Genomic DNA, 26,377 nt, shown 5'->3' on the forward strand with positions numbered 1-26,377 from the left:
GTTAATTGCAAGGGTGCGGGGAAGGGGATCTCTCCTCTGTGTTGCAGTCAGTGAGTTAGAACTCGGCTTGCTAAAGCAAACCAGAACTGGACAACCGAAGAGATGAATGATTAACACAACATAAAACGGCAAAGAGAAAACTGATGCAGAATAGAAAAAGAATGCTGGAAACACTCAGCAGGTCCGGCAGCATCTGTGGGGAAAGGAAACAGTGGCCGTTTCAGGTCAGAGACCTTTAATCAGAGCGCAGCGACTGTGTCTCTTCCCACAGAAGCTGCCCGACCTGCCGAGTACTTCCACGCTTCTGCTTTGTATTTCCAGCCTCTGACGTTCAAAACTGACGCAGATCCTGGTGACCGCGAGAACGCAATTAACACCAGAGCAAAAGACAAATCAGTGAGGTGAGGGACAATGCGTTCCAGGAAACTGCGTGTGCATCTTGAGGTTGGAAATAGAAAAAAAAAGTGCATTGAATAACTACTTTGCATCGTCAGGATCAAGAGTTTTAAGAAGTACTTGTGAAATTACTGATGCCCGGAGCTGACGTCCCTGGATTCGGAGGGTGGTTCCTGGTGCACCTTGCACGGTAGGTCACTCCCAGAGAGAAACTGATTGAATTTTCTTCAGTCCGAAAGGCCAGCGGACAAACACATGGTTAGTCAAATGCCTTCTTGAGTAACAAGTGCCCGAGGAGAGGCAACTGGGGCTCATGAGGGCTCTAGCCTGCTTGGAGTTAACGGGAATGTGGGGAGAATGAGACTGGGCACAGGGATCTAGTAGGCCAAAGGGGCTGTCTGTCCATGCTGTATTTGACCATAAGGTACAGGAGCAAAATTGGGCCATTCAATCATGGCTGTCTCCTCCCCACTTAACTAACCAAGAACCTATCAAATCTCTGCCTTCAGGATGTGGAAGCTTTAGAGAGGGTGCAGAGGAGATTTACCAGGATGCTGCCTGGATTGGAGAGTTGATAGAGATGTACAAGATGAGAAGAGGCACAGATCAAGTGGACAGAGACTTTTTCCCATTGTGGTGAACACGAGGGGACATAATTTCAAGGTATAAGGGGGATGTCAGGGGTAAGTTTTTTTACACAGAGTGGTGGGTGTGTGGAACGCACTGCCGGCAGAGGTTGTGGGGGCAGATACATTAGGGACATTTAAGAGATTCTTAGACACATGAATGATAGAGAAATGTGGGAGGGAATGGTCAGATAGATCTTAGAGCAGGATAAAATGTTGGCACAACATTGTGGGCTGAAGGGCCTGTACTGTGCTGTAGTGTTCTATGTTGAATACACCCAGTGATTTGGCCTCCGTGGCAATAAATTCACCATCCAATGTATGAAGAAGTTCCCTCCTTGCCTCTGTGGTCAAGTGTTCTGTGAGCTGCAATTGACTTGGTTAATGGCCCTAGCTTCAAATCCCACATTCCTGGCTGTCGAAGGGGTTGTTAGCTGTGGGATAACACCTCAATATCCCGGGCAGCTAGCCAGTACTCCCAACCAGTTCCTGGCACTGCTTTTCTCTCTTGCTTGGTCCTGGTTATTTACATCAAGGGGAGGATCCCGAGTCTGCGACCTTGCAGTGGGCTCAGCTCCCAGTACCGTGCGTGGATCCCAGGCTGTTAGAAATAAGAGGATTCCTCGAGTGCAGAACCGTAAAATTTTACTTATAAATGGAAGCAGATGGCGTGAGAATAGTTTCTCATACATTAAGTTAACACAGAAGCAAATCAGCAGGTCAGACAGCATCTGCAGAGAGAGGGAAGGTTAACGGGACGGGGAGACGGGAGGGGTTTCGTGCTGGAAAGTAAAATGAATACAACTTTATCCACTCAGGATGGTGAAGGAGAGGTGGGCACAATTTGTTTAAAAGACATTTGGATAAGTACATGGATAGGAAAGGTTTAGAGGAACATGGGCCAAAAGGGACTAGCTTAGGCAACTTGGCCAGCATGGACAAGTTGGGCTGAAGGGCCTGTGTTTGTACCAGACAACACTGACTCTCAAGGGGTCGATGTCACTCAGGTGAGCTCCCTCAGGCCCTGAACGATTGCGGGCAGTCCGTGTCTGCGGGGAGGGAGGGGGTAAAAGCATGCAGGGGAAAGGGGATGTTGGATGTGTAGAGAGGGGCTTCTGCAGGGTAATTATGAGGAATCCGTTCCCTCAGCACAGGGTCAACACCAAGGGGCAGAGATGAACTTGCGGGAAGATAAGAGGAGGTGGGGGATTGATGCTGGTTGGGGGTCTGGAGCTGAGGTGAGAGCGAGAGACACATTTCAACGTTGAAGGAGCAGAGCCACTGGAGGAAGGTGGGACTAGACAGGGCAGTTCTTGCATCAATCGTGAAATTGAATTTAGGAGCCGAGAGGTAATGTTGCAGCTGTATAGGACCCTGGTCAGACCCCACTTGGAGTACTGTGCTCAGTTCTGGTCACCTCACTACAGGAAGGATGTGGAAGCCATAGAAGATTTACAAGGATGCTGCCTGGAATGCGGAGCATGCCTTATGAAAACAGGTTGAGGGAACTCGGCCTTTTCTCCTTGGAGCGACGGAGGATGAGGGGGGACCTGATAGAGGTGTACAAGATGATGAGAGGCATTGATCGTGTGGATGGTCAGAGGCTTTTCCCCAGGGCTGAAATGGTGGCCACAAGAGGACACAGGTTTAAGGTGCTGGGGAGTAGGTACAGAGGAGATGTCAGGGGTAAGTTTTTTACTCAGAGAGTGGTGAGTGCGTGGGATGGGCTGCCGGCAACGGTGGTGGAGGCGGATACGATAGGGTCTTTGAAGAGACTTTTGGATGGGTACATGGAGCTGAGAAAAACAGAGGGCTGTGGGTAAGCCGAGTAATCTCTGAGGTAGGGACATGTTCGGCACAGCTTTGTGGGCCGAAGGGCCTGAATTGTGCTGTAGGTTTTCTGTGTTTCTAACACAATGGGCTGGGTGGTCTCCTGGGGTGCGGTGAAAGCTCCCTGAGACAAGGATGCAGCAGAGTTGAACCCCTCTGGGGGGGGGGGCGATTAACGCGACCGGGGTCTGCTGGTGAACAGACGCCCGGGGTAAGTCCTGAACCAGGGGGGAGCGGTGCAGGCAGAGGATGCCGCCAGCCCTCCACAGTGGGCGTCACGTGGGGGGGGGGGGGGGGGTCTAGTCCTGGCCCCTCGACACGGAGGGCAACCCATTGGGCCCTCAGGAGGAAGGGAGAGCATTCACAAGGAGAGTGGGAATATGGGATAGGATGTCAGGCATGAGGGGACAGCAGGAAGAAAGGGCCAAATGGTCTCCAGCACAGGGGCCAGGAAGCAGGCAGCGTCAGTGGGATGGACAGGGGGTCACTTATTTCCAGTGGTGACTGAGCAAGGCCTGGTCACTATCAGTGGCTGGGCTCGGGACACTGGTCAGGGGAGGAGGAGGCGGTCAGAACCTTGGCCGGGTGGGAAGGTGGGCCAGGAGAGAACAACAGAAAACGCAGGACCCGAGGAGCAGTGATGTACAGAGGGACCTTAGGGTGCAAGTCCCCAGCTCCCAGAAAGTGACTGCACAAGCACTGGCAAGTAAGATAGGGTGGCGTGCTTGCCTTCAGTCAGGGTGTCGAGTATTAGAGTCAGGAAGTCATGTTGCAGCTGTATAAAAATTCAGCCACATGGGGTCACCCCCATTACAGGACAGACGAGGAGGGTGCCGGAGAGGTTCACCGGGACACTGCCTGGAATGCAGGGCACGAGCTACAAGGAGAGGTTGGACAAACCTGGGTTTTCTCCGGAGCAGTGGTGGCAGAGAGGTTTAAAAATTAAGGGGCAGCGGGAGAGAAAGGGGGGAAAAGTTGAAAGGAGATGTGCGGGGCAAGTTTGATTTTACACAGAGAGTGGTGGGTATCTGGAAAGCACCGCCAGGGGCAGATACAACAGTGGTCCGAGACACATGGAAGGGTGTGGATTGCGTGCCGGCAGAAGGGATTTAGTTTAATTTGGTGTCGTGTTCAGCACAGACATTGTGGGCCGAAGGGCCTGTTCCTGTGCTGTACTGTTCTATGTAACATTGAAGATGCAGCTGGACAGGTAGTTGAATGAGCAGAGCACAGAGGGATATGGGGTTAGTACAGTTAGGCAGGGTGGTTGGTGGGCCAGGTTCTGTGCTGTACGACACTAAACAGAGAGAATTTCACCAATCCACCGCACAGCAATTGCCATTCAGGCTAACACCCCAGGTAACACCATGGTAATTACTTCACATTTTAAGCTCAACAGATGATTAGTTTCAATCACTGGCTGTGTGGCAGTTGGTGAGTGTTGTATTCTCTGAGGTAAGGATTCAGTCTCTGTGTAAAACAGCCCCAACTACGCAGCCTGGAAACGCAGGGATGGCTCGGGTCAGACACAGGGTGAAGCTTCCTCTGCACTGTCCCGTCACACACTCCCGGGGTCAGACACAGGGTGAATCTCCCTCCACATCGACCCGTCACACTCCCGGGGTCAGACACAGGGTGAAGCATGTCATGCTGATTAAGTTACTGTACTGTGGGATCTTGCTGTGTACAAATCGACAGCCATGTCACATTTGTACACATCTCTGGGGCCTCCTGAGGGTGGGTGGGGGGAGGATGGAATGGGGGAGGCGGCTCACCAACCTCCCCTCGCAGATAACTGGGGGCGGGGGGGGGGCCTGTTAGAGGGGGGGCCCCGTGATGAAGACGTAGATCCTGGCGACGAACTTGGTGGCCGTGCCCTGGCGGATCAACGTCATCTCCACGTCCAGCAGGAACTGGCGGGGCTCCCGCGGCGGGACCTGCAGGTAGACAAAGCCTGTGTAGTTGTTGAGCCGGCGGGTGTTGAAGAACATGGCCTCGTTGCCCTTGGTGATGGCCAGCAGGATGTTGTCGCCCACGTACACCGGGGAGGGGCTGATGCGGAAGATGTTGGCAGGGATCCGGACATTGACTGGAAGGCTCAGCTGGTAGTAGGTGATCCTCTGTGGCACCATTTGGCACTCCACATAGTCTCTGCATGACACACGCTCACACCGGCTGCCAACATGGAGAAACACGTTTAACCAATGACGTGGAAGCAGGTAACTTGACTTGCAGCAAATGGTCTACAGAGGCTATTGTTTAAACAGTCTGTGGGATCTATTTAAATAGGTTCTGTAGACTCATGGAATGCCCTTCAGCCCAACCAGTCCATGCTGACCAAGGTGCCTCTGAACCTTCCCTACCCATGTACCTGCCCAAGTACCTTTTAAATGATTTTATTGTACCTGCCTCAACCACTTCCTTTGGCAGCTGGTTCCACACACTGACCACCCTCTGGGGTGAAGTTGCCGCCCCCTATTAAATCTCTCCCCTTAAACCTGTGCCCTCTAGGTTTTGATTCCCCAACCCTGGGAAAAAGAGTTTGTGCATTCACCCTATGCCCTCCTTGATTTTATACACCTCTATAAGGTCACCCCTCAGTCTCCTACACTCCAAGGAATAAAGTCCTATCCTGCCCAACCTCTCCCTATAACTTGAGCTGTTCTGGCAATTCTCATAAATCTTCTCTGTTCTCTGCACTCTTTCCAGCTTAATGACATCTTTCCCATAAACTGTACACAGTATTCCAGGTGTAGCCTCACCAACATCTTGTACTTAAGTCTACTTACAGAGCAACCTAACAACAGACTGTCCTTAAATAGGCTCAATAGGTTCTTGTTTAAGCAGACCACTGCCAGTCTACAGAATCTATTCAAGTAGATCCATCGATTTTTGTTTACACAAACCCATGGCAGTCTGCAGAATCTATTTAAATAGGTCTGTCGACTCAAGTCTACAGAATCTACTTCAATGGCCTGTAATGAAATTTGCCCCCAATGAATAATAGTTGGATGACTGACTGCAGGAGGTGACAGACCTTGACTTCAGTCTAATGGGTGGAGATTTTCAACCAGAAATAACACACAGGTGTGGACAAGGTTACTTACGTCTGTCCCACTCTCCTGTAGTTGGCAGGGCACTCGAAGGAGAGACACTTATATCCACCCTGAATGTTGAAGCAGGTCTCGGCAGCAGTGCAGTTGTGAGTCCCAAGTGTACATTCGTCGAGATCTGGTGAGGAACAGCAATAAGATTTACATACCCATTCCGTCAGAGTTAATTGCCGCCAGAGTGATGTTCCAGGTACAACTATTAGCCCATCCCTCAGAGATGGTGTTGAATTAAATAGCGAGGACAAAAAAAAATCTGTCTAAATAGGCTCAATAGACGCAAGTTTAAATAATCCACTCAAACAGTCTACAGAATCTAATTATACAGTACCTTTGCAGTTCCTTCTGTTGGGTGAGAGTACGTAGCCCTCGTCAGGGCAAGTGCAGCTGAAGGATCCCAGTGTGTTAATGCATCGATAGGCACAGAGAGGCAAGGTGGTCAGGGAGCACTCATCAACGTCTGCGAAAGACCAATGGACCAATGATTTTCTGCCGTCTCACCAACACAAGCTGAGCAACAGGAACCCCAACAACCTCGGAATTAACTCCGCCGTTCCAACACCGACCCACCTCGTGAAAACCCCAGCTCACCCCAAAACCCTGGTGTCTCAGGTCCCGACTCTCACTGAAACCCCATCACTGATGTGCAACACTGCCGTGAGTTTAAAAGTCTCTCCCTCGTGTCCAGGTCCTGCTGGAGTTCTCTCAGTAAGCAGTCCCTGCACACTTCCCCGCCTCCACAACCCCCCACTGGATCCTGCACCCTATCCAGACCCTGCACTTCTCCCATCTCCCTGCCTCTGCACCCCCTGCATCTCCCTCTCCCCTCCCCATCCCTCTGTAAGCCTCCTCTGGCCCCAATGCCCCTCCCTATCTCCATCTCTCTCCTCCCTCTGAAACCCCTTCTGGAGCCTGTACCCCTCCCTATCTCCCACTCTCCCTACCTAGCTCTGTAACCCCATCCAGACCCTGCACTATCTCCACCTGTCAGCCCCCGAACCCCTCCACCCCTCTTTTATCACCATCTCCCTGCCTCCACAACCTCTTCTGACCCTTGCACCCCTCCCTACTCATCACCCTACTTCTGTAACACTCTCCAGTCCCTCCCTCCTGCCCCTACCCCCGCCCCCCACTTCCCTCCCAAGACCTCTTGTTCCTCTTGCTCCTACATTGATAGTTGTGCCATCAGATGCCTTGGGCCCTGAAAACCCCTCCCTCAGCCTGGCTTCCTCCCCACTCTTACCCTCTCAGCCGAGCTTGGGGTCACACCGTGGTTGGGGGATCAGATTCAGTTCGGTAACACCTCACTACTCTGTCTCGGGACAACTCTCTACATAACAGCAAACAGTCTACAGTCCGTTTCCCAATCACGTCAAGATCTTTTGAGATAACTCCTCCAGAATTCTCCAAGTTGGAGGTGGGGTGAGTAAGGGGGAGGGGAGTTGGGGAAGGTGCATCAATGAACGTCCCTCTGGGAGGAGGTCACGCGGCAGGGAACGAGGAGAGGTTATTGAGGTGGGGGTGCTCTTCCAAGGAGATGGGACGTTGAGAGGTGGGGGCCACAGGCAGAAGATGATGGGTGAAAGGGTTGGAGTCAATTCTAACGACGGGGACCGGGGTCTGAAAGGGAAGTGGAGTCAGAGACCCAGTTCAGAAGATGCACCAGCCACAACAGGCCCTTCGGCCCATCAAGTCTGTGCTGTCCAACCTCCTGTTTACACACTGATCCCATTTGATTCTCCTCACATTCCCATCAATTCCCTCCACCTCTCTCCCCCCCCCCCCCACCCCGATCCGATCCCTCACCCAGAAGTGGAGGTATCGATGAACTCACCCAGCTCACATGCCTGTGGAATGTCCTTCCTCCCCTGGGTTGGGGAAACCAAGAGCCAGAGGGCACAGGTTCAAGGTGAGAGGGGAAAGAGATTTAATAGGGACCCGAGGGGCAACTTCTTCACCCAGAGGGTGGTCTGTAGGTGAAACGAGCTGCCGGAGGAAGTGGTTGAGGCAGGTACATGAACAGCATTCAAAAGACATTTGGTACATGGTTCAGAGGGACGTGGGCCAAATGGGACCAGCTGAGATGGGAATCTTGGTCGGCATGGACCAGTTGGGCCGAAGGGCCAGTTTCCCTGTGACGATGTGGGAGGGAACTGGAGCACTGGGGGGGGGGTGGGAAGAGTGTGCAAACTCCACACACACAGCGTCAGAGGTGGGGGTCGAACCCGTGTCTCTGGAGCTGCCATGCCACCTGACCGGGCCAAGCAGGGAGGCCAGCGGGTCTGCCTGTCCCAACCCACCCCCCAGCCAAACATTTAGCCACTGTAGGGGCAGGAGACTCACCCAGGCAGGTCGTCCGGTCGGTGGGGCTGAGGGTGTAGCCCCTGCGGCAGTGGCACTGGAAGGATCCCGGCACGTTGACACAGTCCTGGCTGCAGGGGCTCCCCTGGCACTCATCCACGTCTGGGCAGCAGCCGGGGGGTGGGGAGGAAAGGAGGGGAGACACACGGATTAGTCTGGACCCTTGGTAACGCCAGCACCACCCACCTCAACACTCTCACAGCCGTCCTCCATCAACGGGGGGGGGGGGGGCATCAGGGAACACTGATGGGGAAGGCAATGGGCAGGTGGGATGTGATAAAATAAACAGAAACAGCGTGTGAGGGAGGTGGAAGGAGTGGGTGCCCCCGTACACCAGGGGTGGGTGTCCCTGTACACCCGGGGTGGGTGTCGGTGTTCGGGGGGAGCCGGGTGTCCCCGTACACCAGGGGTGGGTGTCCCTGTACACCCGGGGTGGGTGTCGGTGTTCAGGGGGAGCCAGGTATCCCCGTACACCAGGGGTGGGTGTCGGTGTTCGGGGGGGAGCCGGGTGTCCCCGTACACCCGGGGTGGGTGTTGGTGTTCAGGGGGTGCTGGGTGCCCCGTACACCCGGGGTGGGTGTCGGTGTTCAGGGGGTGCTGGGTGCCCCGTACACCAAGGGTGGGTGTCGGTGTTCAGGGGAAGCCGGATGTCCCCATACACCAGGGGTGGGTGTTGGTGTTCAGGGGGTGCTGGGTGCCCAGTACACCGGGGGTGGGTGTCGGTGTTCAGGGGGAGCCAGGTATCCCCGTACACCAGGGGTGGGTGTCGGTGTTCGGGGGGAGCCAGGTGTCCCCGTACACCAGGGGTGGGTGTCCCTGTACACCCGGGGTGGGTGTCGGTGTTCAGGGGGAGCCAGGTATCCCCGTACACCAGGGGTGGGTGTCGGTGTTCGGGGGGAGCCGGGTGTCCCCGTACACCAGGGGTGGGTGTCCCTGTACACCCGGGGTGGGTGTCGGTGTTCAGGGGGAGCCAGGTATCCCCGTACACCAGGGGTGGGTGTCGGTGTTCGGGGGGAGCCGGGTGTCCCCGTACACCAGGGGTGGGTGTCCCTGTACACCCGGGGTGGGTGTTGGTGTTCAGGGGGTGCTGGGTGCCCCGTACACCCGGGGTGGGTGTCGGTGTTCAGGGGGTGCTGGGTGCCCCGTACACCAAGGGTGGGTGTCGGTGTTCAGGGGAAGCCGGATGTCCCCATACACCAGGGGTGGGTGTTGGTGTTCAGGGGGTGCTGGGTGCCCAGTACACCGGGGGTGGGTGTCGGTGTTCAGGGGGAGCCAGGTATCCCCGTACACCAGGGGTGGGTGTCGGTGTTCGGGGGGAGCCAGGTGTCCCCGTACACCAGGGGTGGGTGTCCCTGTACACCCGGGGTGGGTGTCGGTGTTCAGGGGGAGCCAGGTATCCCCGTACACCAGGGGTGGGTGTCGGTGTTCGGGGGGAGCCGGGTGTCCCCGTACACCAGGGGTGGGTGTCCCTGTACACCCGGGGTGGGTGTTGGTGTTCAGGGGGTGCTGGGTGCCCCGTACACCCGGGGTGGGTGTCGGTGTTCAGGGGGTGCTGGGTGCCCCGTACACCAAGGGTGGGTGTCGGTGTTCAGGGGAAGCCGGATGTCCCCATACACCAGGGGTGGGTGTTGGTGTTCAGGGGGTGCTGGGTGCCCAGTACACCGGGGGTGGGTGTCGGTGTTCAGGGGGAGCCAGGTATCCCCGTACACCAGGGGTGGGTGTCGGTGTTCGGGGGGAGCCAGGTGTCCCCGTACACCAGGGGTGGGTGTCCCTGTACACCCGGGGTGGGTGTTGGTGTTCAGGGGGTGCTGGGTGCCCCGTACACCAGGGGTGGGTGTCAGTGTTCGGGGGGAGCCAGGTGTCCCCGTACACCAGGGGTGGGTGTCCCTGTACACCCGGGGTGGGTGTTGGTGTTCAGGGGGTGCTGGGTGCCCCGTACACCAGGGGTGGGTGTCGGTGTTCGGGGGGAGCCGGGTATCCCCGTACACGAGGGGTGGGTGTCGGTGTTCAGGGGAAGCCGGAATCCTTGTACATCGATCACTGCGAGTTAACATGGAACGAGCTGGTTGAGCAGGCAGATACAATCCATTTTACAGGCGGCTAGAATCGTGAAGAAGTCAGCCGGTACGCTTGCCTTCACAGGCCAGAGCGTTGAGTGTAAGAGTTGGGCTGTTACGATGCAGCAGTACAAGACATTGGTTGGATCCCACGTGGAGCATTGTGTGCAGTTGTGGCCTTCATGCTACAGGAAGGACGTTGTGGTAATGGAGACTGCAGGGGAGATTCCCCAGGGTGGTGCCTGGAATGGAGGGCTGTAGTTACAAGGAGAGATTCGACAGGCTGGGTTTGTCCTCACTGGAACGTCGGAGGCCGAGGGGTGACCTTCTAGAAGTTTGTAAGATTATGAGGAGCAGAGATAGGGAGAGAAGAGTCATTTTCCCCAGGACAGAGGAGTCGCGAACTAAAGGGCACAGGTTTAGGGAGAAAGGGGAGACAGGTAAAGGAGATCAGAGGGGTAAGTTTTCCCGCACAGAGGGTGGTGAATATCTGGAACGAGCTTCCAGAGGAAGTGATTGAGGTGGATGCAATGACAACGTTTCAAAGGTATTTGGACAGGTCCATGGATGGGAAAGGTTTAGAAGGATAAACAGGCCAACTGTGGGAAAACGGGACCAACTTGAATGGGAATCTTGGTCGGCGTGGACTGGTTGGGCCGAAGGGCCTGTTTTTGTACTGAGTCTAATTTTCCGGCAGGCCAAAGAGAGCTGATGATCTTCCTGCAGCACTTGATGTCTGTCTCGGTGTGTGTGACCCTGGAAACAGCCTGGAGAGCAGAGTCCTCTGTTACCCCACTGCTGGGTATGTGCAGACAGACATGAGGGACATGGACCCTCGTGTCTGTCTCCACATCCTCTTGGAGCAACAGAGGATGAGGGGGGACCTGATAGAGGTGTATAAGATGATGAGAGGCATTGATCGTGTGGATAGTCAGAGGCTTTTCCCCAGGGCCGAAATGGTGGCCACAAGAGGACACAGGTTTAAGGTGCTGGGGAACAGGCACAGAGGAGATGTCAGGGGTAAAAGAGAGTGGTGAGTGCGGGGAACGGGCTGCCGGCAACGGTGGTGGAGGCGGATACGATAGGGTCTTTGAAGAAACTTTTGGATAGGTACATGGAGCTGAGAAAAATAGAGGGCTATGGGTAAACCTAGTAATTTCTAGGGTAGGGACATGTTCGGCACAGCTTTGTGGGCCGAAGGGCCTGAATTGTGCCGTAGGTTTTCTATGTTTCTAAAGAGGTGGGTGACCGTCTCCTCCCCACAAGCAGTTGACTTGAATCCAAGAGATCTTGCTGCAACGATAAGCGAGGCTGGGTGAGATCAGCCCAGGAATACGGTGGACATGTCTGGTCTCCCCACCCAAAGGCAGAGAGGGAAGGTTCACCAGATCTGTTCCTGGGACAGTGAGTCTGTCCTGTCGGGAGAGATTAAGCAGATGGGACCTGGAGTTTTGAAGAACCAGAGATCGCATCGGGACGGACGAAGTTGCTGGGTCCCAGAATTCAGGGTCTGACCCTTTGGGACAGAGAGGGGAGAAAGTCCTTCAACCCAGAGGGTGGGGAGTCCTTGGAATTCTCTGGACTGCTGAGGAGATGCCCAGTTGACATTCTTGGATCACGAGGGATCCAACATTGGTGCAGGAAGTGCGCTGAGATAAAAGATCAACCAAGGCCCGATACAAGAGGCTCCCTCCCTCAATGAGGGAGCTTCCCCTGGGGGAGCGAGAGAGTTTCAGCAGGAGCTTCAGTGTTCTGATTGGCAGCGAGAGGTGAAGGAGCGGAGAGAGCCGGTAACTAATGAAGTGTTGAGTTTTTTTGCTTAGTGTTCAGGATAGCGGCGAGTGAATGTGCAGGCACGTGACGTCACTGGGTAGCACGCAGGCAATTTAAAAAGACTGCCATATCCAACGGACAGCGGAGAGGGTTTGGGCTTTGGCTCAATGGGCTTCAATGAGACTGGGTAAGAGGTGAGATTTATAGAGCAGGGGTAAGTCACTGGTTTATTTATCTTAGTAGTATTGACAGTGCCATAGCAGTATGCATCTGGGATTAGTTTTATGTTTGGAGTGCCAGATGTGGGGACCCTGGGAGACCACCAGCCTCCCCGATGCCTACATCTGCACAAAGTGCACCGAGATGTGGCTCCTCAAGGAACGTGTTGAGAGTCTGGAGCAGCAGCTCGATGACCTTCGGCTGATTAGGGAGATTGAGTAGGAGATAGACAGAAGCTATAAAGAGTTTGTACACAGTACCTCTGTGGCGGTCCCCCTCGCAAATCGGTATCTCATTTTAGATCCTGTTGGAGAGGAAGACCCGACAGGAAGACCACAGCAACTGGGACCTTGGCACCGTGCCTGGTGCTGTGGTCCGGAGGGGAAGGAGAAATGCAGTGGTTATCGGGGATTCTGTAGTGAGGGGAACAGATAAGAGATTCTGCGAACCCGACAACAATACCCGGATGGTGTGTTGCCTCCCTGGTGCCAGGGTACGGGATGTCACGGACCAGGTCCAGAATATTCTGAGGGGAGAGGGTGATCAGCCAGAAGTCTGGGTACATGTGGGTACCAATGGCTTGGGAGAAAAAGAGAAGAGGTCCTTAAGGAGGAATACAAGAAGAAAGTTGAGAAGTAGGACCTCCAGGGTAGTAATCTCAGGATTACTACCCATGCCATGTGCTAATGGAAGTAAGAATAGAAAGCTCTGGCAGATGTATGCGTGGCTGAGCAACTGGTGCAGGGGGCAGGGCTTCAGATTTCTGGATCAGTGGGACTTTCTTTGGGAGAGGCATGACCTATTCACTAAGGATGGGTCACACCTAAACTCCAAGGGGTCCAATATCCTGGTGGGAATATTTAATTTAGCTGTTGGGGAGGGTTTAAACTAATCTGGCAGGGGGATGGAAACCAGGATGTTAGGATAGAGGAAGAGGTATATAGGAACAAGTCCAAGACAGTGTGCAGTGAGGATGGTAAGAAGGATAGGCAGGTGAGAAATCAGGATAATTTGCTGAACAATAGAAGTACAACAAAATCAATAGCAGATACCGGACTAAACATACCATATTTAAATGCACGTAGCATTAGGAATAAAGTAGCTGACCTAGTGGCACAACTACAGGTTAATAAATACGACATTGTGGCAATCACCGAGTCATGGCTTCATGATGGATGTGATTGGGAACTGAATGTCCAGTGGTACACAGTGTATAGGAAGGATAGGCGGGTAGGCAGAGGGGGAGGTGTGGCCATGATGGTTAGTAGTGATATAAAATCAATAGAAAGGAAGGACATTGGGTCAGAAGAGGCGGAATCCTTCTGGGTGGAGCTAAGAAATAGCAAGGGTAAAAGGACAATAGCAGAAGTTATATATAGGCCCCCTAACAGCAGTCGGGATGTGGACGATAAGTTACAGTTAGAAATAGAAAAAGCGTGTCAGAGGGACAACATTAAGATAATTATGGGGGATTTTAACATGAAGGTGGACTGGGAAACCCAGCAAGGCAGTGGATCTCAGGAGAGTGAGTTTGTGGAATGTCTACGGGCCGGCTTTTTGGAGCACCTTGCTGAAGAGCCCACCAGGGGATCAGCTGTTTTGGATTGGGTGCTGTGTAATGAACCGGAGGTGATTAGGGAACTAAAGGTAAAGGAACCACTGGGAACCAGTGATCACAATATGATTGAGTTCAGTTTCAAGTTTGAGAAGGAGAAGCTGATAACTGGTGTATCGATATTTCAGTGGAACAAAGGAAATTACAGTGGTATGAGAGAGGAGTTGGCCCTAATTGATTGGAAGAGTAAGCTGGCTGGAGGGACGGCGGAGGAGAAATGGAAGGAATTTCTACAGGATAAAAGAAAAATGCAGGATAGATATATTCCAAGAAAAAAGGTTTTGAATGGAAAAAAGGCACAAATGTAGATAATGAGAGAGGTGAAGGCTAAAATAAAAGCAAAAGGGGCGGCGTACAAAGAAGCAAAAATTAGTGGGAAAACAGGAGACTGGGAAGCTTTTAAAAACCTGCAGGAAGAATCAAAGAAGGTCGTTAGGAAAGAAAAGATGAAATTACGAAAGGAAGTTGGCAGATAATATTTGAAAGGATACTAAGAGTTTTTATTAAATATGTAAGGAGTAAAAGAGAGACACGGGTTGATATAGGACCAATGGATAACGGTGCAGGAGAGATTATAATGGATGATAAAGAGATGGCAGAGGAATTAAATGAGTATTTTGCATCGGTCTTCACTGTGGAGGACATCAGCAATATACCGGACAGTCAGGGGTTTCACGGAATGGAACTGGGTTCAGTTAAGATTACTAGGGAGAAGGTGCTAGGAAAACTAAATAGGCTAAAGACTGATAAATCTCCCGGACCGGATGAGGTGCATCCCCGGGTTCTGAAGGAGGTGGCTTTAGAGATAGCAGAGGCATTGGCGATAATTTTCCAGGAATCGATAGACTCCGGCGTGGTTCCGGAGGACTGGAGGGTCGCAAATGTAGTTCCGCTGTATGAGAAAGGAGGGAGGCAGCATAAAGGAAATTACAGACCTATTAGACTGACATCGGTGGTGGGAAAGTTATTGGAATCGATCCTCAAGGATGGGGTTACGGAATACCTAGAGCTGCAAGGCAAGATAGGTCCAAGCCAGCATGGTTTCGTGAAGGGAAGATCCTGCCTGACCAACCTATTGGAATTTTTTGAGGAAATCTCAGGTAGGGTGGATAAGGGAGAGGTGGTAGATGTTGTGTATTTAGACTTTCAAAAGGCCTTCGACAAGGTGCCGCACAAGAGACTGATTAATAAGATGAGAGGTCATGGAATTACAGGTAGGATAACAGAATGGGTGGAGCATTGGCTGGTTGGCAGGAAGCAAAGGGTGGGAATAAAAGGATCTCGCTCTGGTTGGCTACCGGTTACTAGTGGTGTTCCGCAGGGGTCGGTGTTGGGGCCGCTTCTTTTTACCTTGTACATTAACGATTTGGATGATGGAGTAAATGGTTTCGTGGCTAAGTCTGTGGATGACACCAAGATAGGTGGAGGAGTAGGGAGTATTGAGGAGACAGGAAGCTTGCAGACAGACCTAGATAGTTTAGGAGAATGGGCAAGGAAATGGCAGATGAGATTCAATGTTGAGAAATGTTTGGAAACAGAAATAAACAGACAGATTATTATCTAGAAGGGGAGAAAATTCAAAGTACAGAAGTACAAAGGGACCTGGGGGTACTCGTGCAGGATACCTTAAAGGTTAACCACCAGGTCGGATCGGTGGTAAGGAAAGCGAATGCTATGTTGGCATTCATTTCGAGAGGTATAGTGTATAAAAGAAAGAAGTGTTGATGAGGTGCTACGGGGCACTGGTGAGACCTCATTTGGAGTACTGTGTGCAGTTTTGGGCCCCTTATCTTAGGAAAGATGTGCTGATGTTGGAGAGGGTTCAGAGGAGACTTACGAGGATGAATCCCAGAATGAAAGGGCTTACATATGATGAGCGTTTGTCGGCTCTTGGACTGTACTCACTGGAGTACAGAAGAATGAGAGGGGACCTCATAGAAACATTTAAAATGTTGAAAGGACTGGACAAAGGAGATGTGGCCAAGCTGTTCCCTTGGTGGGTGAGTCCAGGACCAGAGGGCACAGTCTTAGAATTAGAGGGTACAGGTTTAAAATAGAGATGAGGAGAAATTTCTTCAGCCAGAGGGTCGCGGATTTATGGAATTCGTTGCCACGTACAGCAGTGGAGGGCTGATCATTGGGGGTGTTTAAGGAGGAGGTTGATAGGTATCTAATTAATCAGGGTATCGAGGGGTGTGGGGAAAAGGCTGGAAATTGGGGCCGGATAGGAATAGGTCTTTTTCCTCCTCATGGAGCAGACTCGATGGGCTGAATGGCCTACCTCTGCTCCCTTGTTTTGTGATAGCGTGAGAGAGAGAGAAGCGAGAGCCCCAGAGGGAGGTGTGACCTTATGTGCCTGGCTCAGAACGTAGAACAGTACAGCACAGGAACAGGCCCTTCAGCCCACAATGTTGGTGCCGAACAAATTACATTAGTGAAAAAAACACCCAACTAAACTAATCTCTTCTGCCTGCACAACGTCCATCTCCCTCTGTTCCCCGCACATCCATCTGCCTATCTCAGAGTCTCTGAGGTGCCTCTATCATATCTGCCCCCACCCCAGGCAGCACGTTCCAGGCACCCACCGCTCTCTGTGCAAAAAACTTGCCCCACACGTCTCCTTTGGGCTTACCCCCTCACACCTTAAATGCATGCCCTCTGGTTTTAGACATTTCAACCCTGGGAAAAAGATACCAGCTGTCTACTCTGCCTCTCATAATCAGGTCTCCCCTGAGCCTCCGCTGCTCCAGCGGAAACAACCCAAGTCTTCCAACCTCTCCTTAAAGCCCACGCCCTGTAATCCAGGCAGCATCCTGGTGAACCTCTTCTGCACCCTCTCTAAAGCCCCCACACCCTTCCTGTACTGGGGCAACCAGAACGCAATACTTCAGATGCAGCATAGGTAAGAGTGTTTGCAGAGTAGGGCGAGGGGTTGAGGGTCTCTCCTCGGTCAGAGGGGCTTCCCACACCACCTGAGGGAGGGGCGGTTACCTTCACAGCTCCGGTTGTCTGCGGCCAGTCGGTATCCCACGCTGCAGTCACATTGGTATGTGCCCAGGGTGTTCCGGCAGTGCTGAGCACAGACTCGTCCCATGTATTGCTGGCACTCGTTGATATCTGTGGGGTGGACCACTTTAAATTGAAGGAGAGAGTGACGAGCACATAATGACGAAGTATTAACCAACTTGAAAATTTCATTCCAAGTTTCCTCGGAAATTGGCATCTGCAAATCTTGTTCCCAAGGGTTTTTAATTTTATCTGGTGGCACCTTACTCATTCCTAGTAATCTGTCATAAATATTAGATATTGAGCCATCCTGAAAAGGTTCCAAATAAAATATTACATCTAATAAATTCTTATCCGGACTCAAAGGAAAAGAATGCAATTGAGATCGAAGAAAATCTCTAATTTGTAAATATCTAAGAGGAATGAGCTTTTGGTAAATTGTACTTGGTCGACAATTGTTCAAACGAAGAAAGGTTTCCTCCGACAAACAGCTGATACCTAATTTGTCCCACTCATTAGGAACTACATCGGTCGTAGCAGGTTTGCAACGGTTTCGGCAATGGGTTCCTTCCTCCCTCCCTCGCCCCCTCCATCCCTCTCCTCCCCCTCCCTCCCTTCCCCCACTCTCCCCCTCCCCTCCTCCCTCAGCCCCTCCCCCCTTCCCCTCTCTCCCCCTCTCTCCCTTACCCCCTCCCCTCTCACCTCCTCTCCCCTCCCCTCCCTCAGCCCCCTCTCCATCTCACCCCCTCCCTCTCCCCCATCTCACCCCCTCTCCCCTCTATCAATTGCTCCCCTCTCTCTCACCCCCCTCTCACTCTCACCCCCTCTCTTACTCTCTCCCTCCCCCTCCCTCTCTCCCCCTCCTCCCCCTCCCTCTCTCCCCCTCCTCCCCCTTCACTCTCTCCCCAGCCCTCTCACTCCCCCTCTCTCCCTCCCCTCTCACTCTCTCCCCTCCCCTCTTTTCTCCCTCTCTCTTTCTCACCCTCTCCTCCCACCAACCAGTCAGGGAAGGGGATCCCTGGTCAGCATACGCCTGGCCCACTGGGTTCGTTGCTCCCTCCCCTCCCCTGAGCGGGGCGAAGCGATGGGGAAGGGGGGAGAGAGAAAGGACCAACACTCACCTACACAGGTCCTGGTGAAGGGATGGCTCTGGTACCCCGGCCGGCAGTCACATCTGTAGCTGCCCGGAACGTTCCGGCACACCTGCTCGGCACTGCAGCGGTGGGAGTCAGCCCGGCACTCGTCCACATCTGCACGGGGTGGGGGGGGTGGGAGGAAGGGTCTCCGTTACATAGGCAGGTGGAGGGAGGGCGAAGCAGAGACGGGACTGTTCCATCACCCCTCACTGCCCCTCCCATAGGACATGGCTGCATTGATCAGAACATCGGACTGACCGACATCATCAGGAGAGCCTGGGATGGGGTGGGGAGGTGGGTGGTCAGTGGGGCAGGGGAGGTGGGGGGCGCGAGGGGGGGGGTGGTGACAGCTGGCACTCACCAACACACCGGGTGTTGTCCTCACTGGCCCGGTAGCCACTGCTGCAGCTGATGGGAGCCCTGAGGCAGGAGAAGGAGCCGATGGTGTTGATGCAGTTGTGTCCGGGGGGACAGGGGGGCTGCAGGGACACGCACTCGTTCACATCTGTCGCAGAGGAAAACCAGATCCGTCACCAACTCCGAGACCAAACCCCAGCCTGTAACCCACTCCCGGGGACCTGTTATTCTATACATAAACCCCCCGAACCCCTGGATCAGACCCCAGCCTGTAACCCACTCCCGGGGATCTGTTATTCTATATATAAACCCCCCCAAACCCCTGGATTAAATCCCAGCCTGTAACCCACTCCCGGGGACCTGTTATTCTGTATATGTAAACCCCCCTCACCCCTCGAACCCCTAGTTCAGATCCCAGCCTGTAACCCACTCCCGGGGGTCTATTTTTCTTTTTATCAACCCCCCGAACCCGTGGTTTTGTCTGGAGTTACACTCACTGAAACTTGCCCAGGAGGTCACAGACAGCCCAGGTCTGCACTGACCGGTGTCCCTCAGTTCCCGTTTCTCAGGGGGCGATCCGTACACTGACCGGTGTCTCTCAGCCTCTCTTGGGGGGAGATCTGTCCACTGACCGGTGTCCATCAGTCCCTCTCTCTCGGGGGGAGATCTGTCCACTGACTAGGTCACCTTGCGGTTTGTGTTTGACACACAGGGGAATGCGGTTTCCAAACTTTAACATGGCAGGGCACAGATGTAATCCTTACCGACACAGGTCCCCTGCTCCATCATCACAAAACCCTCCTGGCAGTAGTCACTGCTGCGCACACAGCTGAACGATCCTTCGAGGTTGACGCACTGGTGTTGCCCCAAGCAGTTGTGAGTACCAGCTGTGCACTCGTTCACATCTGTCCGAGGGGTGGGTGGGGGTAGTGGGGAGGGAGGAGAGAGCAGGGGAGTGTCAGTGGGGTAGCCAGGGAATGGATAGAGCGTGAAAGGAGATGGACAGACAGGTGGAGACAGGGTGAGGAGGCGAGAGAAGGATGGGATCGGAGCAGGGAGGGAGGGGGAGACAGGGCGAGAGAGTCGTGACAAAGGAATGGGGAGCAGAAACGGGGGTAATTAGATCGACAGAATGGATGCAGGGATGGAGAGAATGTGACAGTAGGTCAGCAAAGGAAGGAGAGAGTCGGGAGCGGGGGGGGTGCAGAGGACACGGGGGTGGGGGGGGGGAGTGGAGGGAGAGGGAGAGAAGATTGGTGGTGAGGTGCTTCACAGACGCCACAAATGAGGGGGGGGGGGGATTTTGTCAATTCCGACTGACCCAGAGCAGGGGTTACTCGTGGGTCTGCCCAGGGTATCGCTGTGGGGGTAACACAGACCAGTACAGCACAGGAATAGGCCCTTCGGCCCACCATGTCCAGACTAATCCCATCTGCCTGCACGTGGTCCGTATCCCTCCATCCCCTGCCTGTCGAAATACTCTTTAATCATTGTGATTGTATCTGCTTTGCTTGGCCCCTACTGCTCTGTTGGTGAGAACTTGCCTCATAAATCCCCTTTAAACTTTCCCCCTCTCACCTTAAACTTATGCCCTCTTGTATTTGACATTTCCACCCTGGGAAAAAGACTGTCCATCTACGCCTCTCATACATTTATACACCCATCAGGTCTCCCTTCAGCCTCCGCCAACCCGTTTGTCCAACCTCTCCTTATAGCTCACACTCTCTAATCCAGGCAGCATCCTGGTGAACCTCTCCTGCACCCTCTCCAGAGCCTCCACGTCCTTCCTGTAACGGGGTGACCAGAACTGTACACAATACTTCAAGTGTGGCCTGACCAGAGTTTTATACAGCTGCAACGTGACTTCCTGACTCTTGCACTCAACGCTCCGACCGATGAAGGCAAGCATGCCATACGCCCTCTTCACCGCCCTGTCTACTCTGTTGCCACTTTCAGGGAGCTGTGGACTCGCACCCCGAGATCTCTCTGTACATCGATGCTCCTCAGGGTCCTGTCATTCACTGTACACTTTCCCCATACATCTGACCTCCCGAAGCGCAACACCTCACACTTGTCTGGATTAAACTCCATCTGCCACTTCTCTGCCCACATTTCCAGCTGATCGATATCCCGCTGAACCCTCTGACAACCTCCCTCACTGTCCACAACTCTGCCAACTTCTGTGTCGTCTGCAAACTTACTAATCAGCCCACCGACATTTTCATCCAGATCATTTGTACGTCACAAACAGCAGAGGTCCCAGCGCCGATCCCTGCAGAACACCGCTGGTCACGGACCTCCAGTCCGGATAACTCCCCTCCGCCACCACCCCCTCTGCCTCCATGGCCGAGCCAGTTCTCAATCCAATCTACTCCGAGTCTCCATGGATCCCATGTGCCTTAATCTGGATCAGCCGACCAGGAGGGACCTTGTCACAAGCTTTGCTGAAGTCCATGTGGAAAACACCCACTGCCCTGCCCTCATCAATCACCCTCGTCACCTCGTCAAAGCACTCGATAGAGTCTGCAAGACGTGACCTCCCCTGCACAGAGCCATGCCGACTATCCCCGACAGGTCAATGCTTTTCCAGATCTGAGTAGATCCTATTCCTAAGGATCTTCTCCAGTGATTTCCCCACCACTGACGTGAGGCTCACCGGCCTGTAGTTTCTGAGTTTGTCTCTGCTGCCCTTTCTTCAACAAAGGAACAATGTTCTACAGAATGCAGCTCCATAGAACTCTGGTCAGACCACTCTTGGAGTATTGTGTTCAGTTCTGGTCGCCTCATTATAGGAAGGATGTGGAAGCTTTAGAGAGGGTGCAGAGGAGATTTACCAGGATGCTGCCTGGATTGGAGAGCATGTCTTATGAGGATAGGTTGAGCGAACCAGGGCTTTTCTCTTTGGAGAGGAGGAGGATGAGAGGTGACTTGATAGAGGTGTACAAGATGATAAGAGGCATAGATCGAGTGGACAGTCAGAGACTTTTTCCCAGGGCGACAATGGCTAACACGAGGGGACATAAGGTGATGGGAGGAAGGTATAAGGGGGATGTCAGGGGTAAGTTTTTTTACACAGAGAGTGGTGGGTGCGTGAAACACACTGCCCACAGAGGTTGTGGGGGCAGATATATTAGGGACATTTAAGAGACTCTTAGATAGACACATGAATGATAGAGAAATGGGGGGCGATGTGGGAGGGAAGGGTCAGATAGATCTTAGAGCAGGATAAAATGTCGGCACAACATTGTGGGCTGAAGGGCCTGTACTGTGCTGTAGTGTTCCATTCAGTTCTTGAACCAACCGGCACAACCCCAATCACTACAGTCTAGCAACACTGGGACCACTTTGCACTACAGTGGACTTTGTGTTGTTCCGATTGTGTTCTTTCTTGTATAATGTGTGTTTTTCTTGTGAATGTTGTGTACCCGATGCTGCGACAAGTTTTTCATTGCACCTGTGCACACATGGACGTGCAGGTGACAATAAACACAACTTTGGCTTTGAGGGAGCACCGTTGGGGGGGGGGGGGGGGGCGGTGAGGAGGGAGCGTTGCGCTGCTGGAGGATAGATGCCAAGGGTTGTGCTGAAAGGGGCAAAAGGTCTTTGAGTGTGGCAGGAATTACCTTCACAGGAGGTGCCGTCCGCAAGCAACTGATACCCTGGGAGGCAGCTACACGCGTAGGAAAGTCCCAACGGAGTGCAGAGCTGGGAGCAGCGAGACTGCCCTGGGAACACAGCAACACAAAGAGAGAAATTCACATGGTGGGGGGTGAGGAGAACAGCTTCCCGTCGCCCAAGGCACCCACCCCCCCACCCTCCCCCCCACACAGCTCGCCCAATTTGCATTCCGAGGGGGCAGTTCAACTCCAGAGGGACAGCGCAGCGGGGGAGGGGGAGAGGGAGGAGGAGAGAGAGGGGGGCAGCCATTCAGGGAAGGGGTGGGGCAGTTGAGGTTGAGGATCATCCTTGGGGAGGGTGTGGGGGTGGGAGGGGAACCCTTACCTTCACAGACGTCTCCACGTCCTGGCAATGGGCTCTCCCGTCCCACGTCCCCTCCTCTGTCTGCCTCTGCCAGGGAGAGAGGTTCATTGGCCGGTGGACACACAATAGAGCACAGCTTTAGACTCCGGACCCTGGGGAGACATCCCTTCCTGATTCCCACCCACCCGGGCCTGAGGAACACTGGGGGTCTCCACTGATGACCTACTGGGGGTCTCTCCACCGAGGACCTACTGGGGTTCCCTCCACCGAAGACCCATTGGGGGTCTCCACCGAGGACCTATTACGATGTGCCCCTTGGCAGAGCTCAGTAGAGGGGTTAGAGAGGGAGGGGATTTCACCCAGAGAACTGTGGGGGTCCGGCCGAGAAATTTTAGACCACTCCACGTCTGGGATGGAGGGCTCGAGTTACAAGGAGAGGCTGGGACTATTTTCCCTGGAGTGAAGGAGGCTGAGGGGTAACCGTATGGAGGTTTATAGCATCACGAGGGGCATAGATAAGGTGGACGGTCACAAACTTTCTCCCCCAGGGTCGGGGAGTCTAAAGTCGAAGGGCACAGGTTTAAGGGGAGAGGGGGAAAGGATTAATTAAAGGGGACCTGAGGAGCAACTTCTCCACGCAGAGGGTGTTGGGTGTGTTCAATGAGCTGCCAGAGGTGGTGGTAGAGACATTAACAATGTTTAAAAGGCACTTGAACAAGTACACAGATGGGAAAGGTTCAGAGGGATACGGGCCAAACGCGGGCAAATGGGACTGACTTAGATGGGAATCTTGGTCGGCATGGACGGGTTGGGCTGAAGGGCCTGTTCCCGTGTGGTGTGACGACAGACCTTGTGCTGGATGTGGGGGTCAGGTTGAGTGGCAATGCTCTGTCTGTGTCTTCAAGCGGAGCAGGGAGATGGCTTCCATGCAGAACATCTCCAGGTGGAGTGGGGAAGATGCAGCGTGGCTGCAGGTGTGGGACCGAGTCACCCAGTCCCTGACAGCCCCTTGAGAAGGTGGGGGAGTGAGCCCCTCCTCTGTGTGGGGAAAGGGCTCCAATGGCCCAGTTGGGGAGGGAGTGCCAGTGACCATGAGGTCCAGAACACCCGCGCTCCGTCCGTAACCGTGACCTGCGTCTCCCCGTCGCCGGTCACTTCAGCTCCCCCTCCCACCCCATCACTGACATGTCAGTCCTCGGCCTCCTCCACTGCCGGGACAATTCCAAGCGCAAACTGGAGGAACAGCCCCTCGTTTTCCATCTTGGAACCTTGCAGCCTGATGGCATGAACATTGAATTCTCCCATTTTAAGTAATCCCCAACCCCCTTCCCCACAACCCCCCCCCCCCCCCCCCCCAAAATGCTGCTTCTCTTCCTCCCTTTCCAAGCCTCTCCTTCCTCTCTCTTCTTACCTTAGTCCCATCCCCCGGTGGATCTGCCCTCCCCTCCTCCCCCACCCCTGCCCATCACTACCTCTTACCTGCATCTACCTATCACCACCCTGTGCCCACCCCACCTCCCCTCTTCTGTCCACCTCTCACCGCTCTGCTTTTCCCTCCTATATATCGGGCTTCCCCCTTTCCCTATCTTCAGTCCCGAGGAAGGGTCCTGACCCAAAATGTTGACCGCCTGCTGAGTTCCACTGAGGTGTTCTGGGATCCTCTGGGATGATCTGAGATCCTCTGGGATGTTCCGGGATGTTTCCACGGGCAGCTGAGAGGCGTGGAGCCACGGGAAGGCCAGACCCATTGAGACTGGGCAACCTCACTTGTTGTGAAGCTGGTTCCCACCTCCCTCTGGAACAGCCCCGTCCCAAGGCCCACCTGCTCCTGACCAGGACCCTTACAATCCCTTGCTCCCTCACACCCCACTCCTCCACTCTCACACCCGCCCCTCCTCTCCCCCATCACCCCACCCCTCCTCTCCCCCCACCCACAACCCCCCCACCCCACCCCTCCTCTCCCCCCACCCACAACCCCCCCCCACCCCACTCACCCGCTGACACCTCCTCCTGTGGCCGTCTTGCCTCCCGGCGGTTCCCCGACGAGGGGGGGTGGCTCGGTCCCCGGTCTCCGGACGAGGGGGGGCGGCTCGCTGCCCGATCCCCGGACAAGGGGGGGTGGCTGGTTCCCCGATCTCTGGACGAGGGGGGGTCCAGCCCCCGCAGGCAGCAGGCGGAGAAGACCCGGGAACAGGCAGCTCCGAGCTCTGGGGTCCGGTTGCATTCGAGGCCACTGGCCGCCGACCGCAGACCCAGGGAGCAGCAACGGCAGCAGCGCTAGCAGGGAGAGAGGGGCTGAATGGCCACACCTGCCCCCTTCCCAAACCCCCACCCACAACCCCCCATCCAGGGAGCTACTTCCTGGACCCACTCCAGGGGAAGGAGAGGTGAAGGAGGGAGGGGGGGGGAGGGGGAGGCGAGGGGGGTGGGGAGGGGGAAGGAGGTTAAGAGAGGGGGAGGGGTTGAGGGGTTGAGAGGTGAGGGCGAGGGGGAGGGAGGAGGCGAGGGGTTGAGGGGTGAGGGCGAGGGAGGAGGCGAGGGGTTGAGGGGTGAGGGAGGTGAGGGGTTGAGGGGTGAGGGCGAGGGAGGAGGCGAGGGGTTGAGGGGTGAGGGAGGTGAGGGGTTGAGGGGTGAGGGGGAGGGAGGAGGCGAGGGGTTGAGGGGTGAGGGAGGTGAGGGGTTGAGGGGTGAGGGGGAGGGAGGAGGCGAGGGGTTGAGGGGTGAGGGAGGTGAGGGGTTGAGGGGTGAGGGGGAGGGAGGAGGCGAGGGGTTGAGGGGTGAGGGAGGTGAGGGGTTGAGGGGTGAGGGAGAAGGTGAGGGTAGGGGAGTGGGAGGGGGTAGGGGAGGGATGAGGGAATGCCAAAGACCGCAAGAAAACTCCTCCTCATCTCCATCCGTCGGCCCCTTCCCCCAGCACTCTGCTCCCCCTCCAGGATCCAGCCTCACCTCCCTCCTGTCCAACCCTCTCCCAATCCAGTGTCCCAGCAGGATCTGTGCTCCCCTACCACCTCCCCCACCCAAGCCCATTCCCAACCCCAGTGAGTACAGGGCAGCCCCCAGCCCACGGGACACCTCTCCCTCTGCTCACGAAGACCCACCCCTGGGGATGGAGACCGGAACTGACACCCTCCCTCACCCACTCCACCACCCAGTGCCCCAGGCTGATCCCACCAGAGCCAGCTCCAAGATGGTGACCGGTCTCCTTCCTGAGCCCCATCCTCCTGAACCGTCCCCTAACGGTGTGCAGTTCTGGTCACCACACTGTAGGAAGGGCTGGAGAGGGTGCAGGGGAGGCCTTCCAAGATGTTGGCTGGATTGGAGGACTTTAGCTATGGGGAGAGATTGGAGAGGCTGGGGTTCTCTCTGGGGGCAAAGGCGGTGACCGGATAGAGGTAGGCAAGCTTGAGAGAAGCACAGATCGGGTAGACGGTCAGATTCTTTCTCCCCCAGAGCAGCGATATCAATAATAGGTTTAAGGTGAGAGTGAGGGGTTTTAAAAAGGTATCTCAGGGGTGAGTGTGTTACACAGAGAGGGTTAACAGACAGTCAGTCACCGTAACACAGCACAGAAGCAGGCCCTTCGGCCCAACTCGTCCATGCCAACCAAGGTGCCTTCCTGAGCTGCTGCTATTTGCCCATATCCCCCTAAATCTTGCCTGTCCAAATGATACGTTTTTTTTGAAAGAAGCACTGCAATTGTACCTGCCTCTACCACTTCCTCTGGCAGCTCGTTCCACACACCCACCGCCCTCTGTGGAAAAAGTTGCCTCTCAGGTCCCCTTTAAATCTTTTGCCTCTCACCTTAAAGCCATGCCCTCCAGGGTTAGACTCCCCGACCCTGGGGAAGAAAGACTGCGACCTTCCACTTTGCCTACGCCCCTCGTGGTTTTATAAACCTCTATGAGGTCAC

At 54.5% G+C, this 26,377-nt stretch overlaps 1 protein-coding gene across 3 annotated transcripts in view; it reads right to left on the reverse strand.

Moving 5' to 3' along the window:
- Positions 1-61: 61 nt before the first annotated feature.
- LOC127566591 (fibulin-2-like) overlaps positions 62-26,377 on the reverse strand; it is a 46,376-nt gene continuing 20,060 nt past the window's right edge. For 2 of the 3 annotated variants that reach the window (XM_052009070.1, XM_052009071.1), the window contains exons 5-15: positions 24,462-24,744; positions 22,489-22,554; positions 22,110-22,211; positions 19,251-19,391; positions 18,491-18,634; positions 18,115-18,243; positions 16,979-17,104; positions 8,306-8,425; positions 6,294-6,422; positions 5,960-6,083; positions 62-5,027 (exon numbers count right to left, since the gene is read on the reverse strand). In XM_052009070.1, the coding sequence (XP_051865030.1) occupies positions 4,670-5,027; positions 5,960-6,083; positions 6,294-6,422; positions 8,306-8,425; positions 16,979-17,104; positions 18,115-18,243; positions 18,491-18,634; positions 19,251-19,391; positions 22,110-22,211; positions 22,489-22,554; positions 24,462-24,744 (1,722 nt within the window). In that variant the 3' untranslated portion in view covers positions 62-4,669. The remainder of the gene's footprint in view (positions 5,028-5,959; positions 6,084-6,293; positions 6,423-8,305; positions 8,426-16,978; positions 17,105-18,114; positions 18,244-18,490; positions 18,635-19,250; positions 19,392-22,109; positions 22,212-22,488; positions 22,555-24,461; positions 24,745-26,377) is intronic. The other variant, XM_052009073.1, reaches the window with a different exon arrangement.

This window comes from Pristis pectinata, chromosome 43 (genome assembly GCF_009764475.1).
Source record: "Pristis pectinata isolate sPriPec2 chromosome 43, sPriPec2.1.pri, whole genome shotgun sequence".
NCBI lineage: Eukaryota > Metazoa > Chordata > Chondrichthyes > Rhinopristiformes > Pristidae > Pristis > Pristis pectinata.